Consider the following 6,091-nt stretch of genomic DNA (forward strand, 5'->3'; position numbering starts at 1 on the left):
TTATGTTCAGTTATAAATGCTAGCATCAAATACAGGCATAATAAATCTGGCCTGAAAAATATGCAGGTTCTTTTTCTTTCCTAAGAAACTTACTTTTTTTTCTAATTTAATTTCAGATTAGTGTGTCTCTATAACCTTTTATATGAAGTTATTCCTTCATGAATGTCCAAAAACAATCTATTAAGAGTAGTATGAGAGCCCAGATATATAAATAATGCTGAATCCTAGAGTCCCCAATCCTATTTTTACTCCACATCCTATTAATATGCTCTGTCTTGAATTATTCTTTTTGTCCTGAATTATTACCTGATAACTTTCAATATCTAATCATATCATTATTTGGTATACATCAGAGCAACACAATAAAGGGAGCTTTATAACTACATTATTCATATTAGAACAGGTTTCCCTATAAAACATTTATTTTTGTTAATAACTTTTAATATTAAAATTTTATCATTTTTATATTCAACTTAATCCAAAGGGATGGAAAGGGATGAGATTTTTTAAAAAATATCAACAATTCTATAAATTCAAAACAACTCTTAGGGAAAAAGGCTCAAGAACTAAATTGTTCCTTTCCCACTGAGCCATTATGATATGAGAATTAAGTAACACATGTAATACTGTAATTTTCCCACGGGTGTTCTACTTCTCAACCTGATTACTTTTAACACTGCATAAAATAGCTGCCTCATTATTTAACAATGATAAGAAACAATTTAACATTCCACAGGTACATTTTTGCCTTAGCTATTAAATTGAGATTTTTAAAAAATCTCAAAAACTAGTGAGAGACCCGCAATAAATATTATCTAACTATTTACCCATGTTTATATATTTTTAAAAAGTAGTATATGTTGCCCTGACCGGTTTGGCTCAGTGGATAGAGCCTCGGCCTGTGGACTTAAGGGTCCCAGGTTCAATTTCGGTCAAGGGCATGTACCTTGGTTGCGGGCACATCCCCAGTGGGGGTGTGTGCAGGAGGCAGCTGACCCATGTTTCTCTCTCATCGATGTTACTAACTCTATCTCTCTCCCTTCCTCTCTGTAAAAATCAATAAAATATATTTTTTTAAAAAAAGTAGTATATGTTTATGCCTTTGAATGATGCTTTTCCTAAACAAAGTGAATACTTCTCTGCAACAGTTTTATGATAAAAATACAATTTAAATTTATCTATCTTAAATATATACCCCCAAAACATTAAAATTAATCTTACCAAATATTAATGTCTCATATAGTGGCAGCTGTGGAAATAAGCACTTAAAAACCACCAAACTTGTTTCTAATCAGCAAAGAATGTTATATTTATAACTTAATCATCTTACAAATCGTGTCTATGTTCCAATTTTTTGAATTTATCTACCTCTCTTAAGGGTTGCCAAGAAAGTAGAGAACATTCTGCCTATCTAATTTAGTTCAGGAAGTACCTTGTTTATATGTATCAAACTACTGAAAGAACTCTAGAATGCTGTTACTGCCCTATTATCTTTAAAACATCTGAACCTAAAAAGAGTAATTCAAGAATATTTATAATGTCTGCCTTCAGGAAGAAGCTAGTACAGTCGTCCTTCAATATCTGCAAGGGATTAATTCCAGGACATACAAACTTCCAAAATTCACAGATATTCAGGTCCCTTATATAAAATGACATAGTATTTGCATATAACCTATGCATATCCTCCCATATGCTTTAATCATCTCTAGATTACTTATAATATCTAATACAATGTGAATGTTATGTAAATAGTTGTTATAGTGTATTTATATTGTTCAGGGAATAATGACAAGAAAAAAGCCTGTACATGTTTAGTAGAGACACAACCACCATACATCTAACTACATAATATACATCAGCAAAATGTAACATCCTCTTCCCCCAAATACTTTCATCTGAAGTTGGTTGAATTCACAGATGTAGAACCTGGAGATATGCAGGACCAACTGTATATCATTACATACAACACCTGCTATTAAGACAGGAACTGGATTTTTATAAGATAACAAAGATCTATTATTTAATGATTGTCAATAGGACTAAATGAATAGCTTCCATGAAAGCATCTAAATGAGGCCTGGCATATAGGAAGCACTCAATGAAGAATATAAAAATTTAAATACCTAAAAACGACTCATATGAACTATAAAACAAAATAAAATTTTATTATTTAAGATTTGGTAAAGACATTTTTAGGGTCTTTAAAATTTTAAATAAAATAAAAAATATTCTAGTATATTAGATTCTTCTGAAAAATTTGAGGTAAATGTTCATTATAGGATTATAGAACCACAACATTCAAAGTCGACACAACCACCACTTCTAATATTCAGTCAATCCTGATTTATTTAAAAAAACAGAAAAGTGATGAGAAATATATGCTTTGAAGTCAAAGGCTGAGACTGAAATCCCAGCTGTGCCACTCAGATGACTTTAGACAAGTTACTTAACTTCTCTGAGCTTAAGGCGTTTCTTCATCTATGAAACAGTGACAACTGTACTTACCTCTTAAGATTTGTTGTAAAAACTGAATGAAAAAATACATGTAAAACTCTAACAAGTAAAAACTCAGTAAGTGTTAATACTACAAATTGTTATATGATTTCTATTAAATATTTAAATGCCTATTATATGCAAGAACCTTGGTTATGCTACATAACCCAAACTTAATATCATTACTGAAGATTTGCCTAATGAAGAAATAAAAAGCTATAAAGCTTCTTTCTGTATCTTACCACCCAATTTCATGGTCTAAAGTAGCTAGAGACTTAGTTTGTGAACATAAAATTCAGCAAAGCTGCCTCCTTTCTTTTTTATGTATCTTGAAACAATCACTCAAAGCTTTCCTGAATTAAAAAAATCAAATATTTGTAATACAACCTATAAGAAGACATGAGTGAATGAAATGCTAAATGACAAACAGGGGAGAGGAATTTTAAAAATATATAAATATTTTTATCAGTCACAAATTTAAGGCAAGGCTTGTTATAGATACCATATGGAAGGATAACTGAAAGTCTATAGTCCATATAAGTTAGAGGCTTAACAGATATGCTTTATACTATTAAATTCTAACCTATATAACCTGTAACTCAACTCTACTGAATCTATTTTGGGAAAATACAAAAATTAGCTAAAATTCAGTAAGAAAAATAAGTCCAGATAAGTATCTATTTTTATTATTTAAAAATTGCTGTATATCCTAAGCCAAATGAAATTACCTTCCATTTAATTTATAATATATGCTTAAGTTATTCTGATTTAATGTTTCAGACAAGTTCTAATACGCACAATATTTTGATACAGAAAAAAGTACTTGCCTTCATATGGTGTGTCTGGAGGTCCTGCTATTTCTCCTCTTAATTCTGTAAAATTCTCATCTACAAGATCTACTTTAATTTGATTTTTGCTCGTCTTAAAAATAAACAGAAAATAAATGTTAGTTATATCAGCAAGAAAAAAGCCTATTATAAAGTATTATCTATAAAAATTTTGAAGCCCCCTCTTTCATTAGCTTGGTTATCTGCTCTAGTAAAAATAATAGTCTGTGTTTTTCTAGGACTTAACTAGCCAGTTTTAAGAATATTTAAAACAAAAAAAAAACTAAAAAGTTTTCACTTCAATGTTTTCAATGAAATAAAACTACTTTGAACAATAGTACAATGGCTTATTGACTTTATAAGAATGTTTAGAGAAAAACAGCAGACATTTATATTTGCCAACTTCATGTATGTTAGGTACAAAGGGATAAATCTATTCATTTGTAGACTAACACTGAGATACTATACCCGCAGGTTACATGGGCTCTATCCATATAAATAGAAAAATCAGGGTCAATAAAAGCCATTTAGGCTATAAGCTCTCACTTGAACTAGGCACAACTCTAGATGTTTAGATTAACTGAAATATTACACCGTCCACCCAGATGGTAAAAGCTCTAAGCATCTAATTAACTTCCCTTCCCTTTCCATAAAAATTCCTGAAGCCTAATTGCCTCCCTAGAATTGTCTAATGCCTTCTTCAATTTGTTTTTCTGCTTAGTTTACTTCAATGGCAACAGCCTACTTTTTTCTTTCTTTTTTTGAGATATAATAGCAAATTTAATGAAATCAGATTTGTATGAAATCAAAACATTCTTCTTGGCTCCTAGCTCTCTGCCTCCCGGGCCAGCCTATCTGCCCTCAAAGCCACAACCAGTCTCTTTCTCTCTCCTGCTCTCTTCAGTCTCAGAGTCTGTCTCTGGATATCTCCACGGGTAACTGGTTGCCTGCAGAGAAGCTGTAGGCCACAGAGACTTTTTTAAAAAAATTAAGGTATTATATGTGTACATATCTTACCATTGCCCCCCCCCCACTCCACTCCCATATATGCCCTCACCCCCCAGAGTTTTGCGTCCATTGGTTATGTTTATATGCATGCATACAAGTCCTTTGGTTGATCTCTTATCTTCCCTACCTCTCCCTAACCTTCCTGCTGTAATTTGCTCCTGGGTGGCAACAGCCTACTTTCAAAACAGATTTTTATTTTAAATTTATATGCCATCTACTTATTCTGCATGTTACACTACTTCTCAAAGTACTTTATTATCAATAGTATCACTTCAATCTCTCAATGGTGATTCAGAAAACCCTACAGTGGGATTCACATCAATGTTCACAATTACCTGTCTGCAAATGGGTTCTCCATTTATATTTTCTGACCTATACTTGCATCTTACTGGTCTATATTTTTAATAGTTTATCCTCCCTGTTTTTTAACTTTTAAAAAATATAAAGCCTTAATATACAAGTTATGTTTTCATTTTTTTGGTTAGGATTTCATATTTTTACCTAAGTAACACAATATTATCTACTCTTATGAAAATAAGCCTGGCAAGACCTCAAGAATAAATTTTTGCTTTTGAACCTACCGTCTTAGTCTTGTTTCCTCTCCCCAACCCAATAGAATATACTATTTTTACTCTTTTTCTATACTAAACTGTTTCAGTACAGAATGTTAAGTACAGAAAAAACATACAATTTAAAACCTAAATTTTAAGTTTCATGACTCCTAATTAATCTTATCTTTTAATAAGAGCATAAGATAAAAAACTTTATGCATTTTAAAATTAAACATCCTAATTAGTACTGGTTTGTTTACTATCATTTTTTTATACTTGAGATTAAAGTATTTCATATATTTCTGAAGATAATTTTATCCCCAAATTAAAATTAATTATAAATATGCATAAGGAGAAATATCTTCCTGTGCTCTAAAAAAATCATTATCACCCTGGTATTTGTAGTAGAGGATTAAGTATATAGTTTTAGCTATTATAAAGTATCTTGTCCAGTATGCACAGCAATTAATGTTAAAATGAAAATCAAAGGCATCAGACTTCCACAGACCAATTTAAGGAGCCACAAGTATAACTATAGATTTCTGTTTCTCTCCAAAGATTTCTAAGTAAAACAAGAGTAATCAGATCTTGCAAATCATCAATGCTTTCAAAGTTCTCTACTGCTTTCCACAATATACCTTTACCAAAAAGAAGTAAATAACCAAAAATGTGAGGATACTAAAGGATAGGATTAAAGTTTGGAGAAAGGGAGGAGGAGGTAACAGAAATTAGAAAAGCTGCCTTCTAGATTGCCCCCAATTGTCTTGGTTATTAAAATGGTAAATAAACATTATTAATTTTTATACCTGTCTTTATTTTTGTCCTCATTACCCCAAATTATAATTGAGAAAAATGGGTTTCTCACTCTATGAAAGATTTACTAAATTAGCTCAAGAAAATACAACCACCGTGATGAAATCTATTATATAGAAGCTTCCTATATGATCTAGAGTAGGGTCTTTATTTGCCGAGAAAATGGAGAATTAAAGACAAAGATTTTTCACAGTTTAATTTTTCCATTATACAATTATCCTTTATTACCTCCACAGTTTAATTCAAACATCCAATTGTTCTACAATCCAGAACTCTGATTCTGTGCCTCCACAAACTAATTAAAATCCCACTTAAGACTGAGTTAAAAGGAAGACATGGAAAATGGCAAAAGATGACAAATAGTATTAGAAAAGGCATGACCTTTGGGGTTAGATAGAT

At 31.2% G+C, this 6,091-nt stretch overlaps 1 protein-coding gene across 3 annotated transcripts in view; it reads right to left on the minus strand.

Moving 5' to 3' along the window:
- Window positions 1-6,091, minus strand: part of UBE2K (ubiquitin conjugating enzyme E2 K) — a 60,258-nt gene that overhangs the window by 23,713 nt on the left and 30,454 nt on the right. For 2 of the 3 annotated variants that reach the window (XM_054729429.1, XM_008140232.3), the window contains exon 2: window positions 3,321-3,414. The exons of the other annotated variant lie outside the window; for it this stretch is intronic. In XM_054729429.1, the coding sequence (XP_054585404.1) occupies window positions 3,321-3,414 (94 nt within the window). The remainder of the gene's footprint in view (window positions 1-3,320; window positions 3,415-6,091) is intronic. 3 annotated transcript variants of the gene reach the window in all.

This window comes from Eptesicus fuscus, chromosome 2 (genome assembly GCF_027574615.1).
Source record: "Eptesicus fuscus isolate TK198812 chromosome 2, DD_ASM_mEF_20220401, whole genome shotgun sequence".
NCBI lineage: Eukaryota > Metazoa > Chordata > Mammalia > Chiroptera > Vespertilionidae > Eptesicus > Eptesicus fuscus.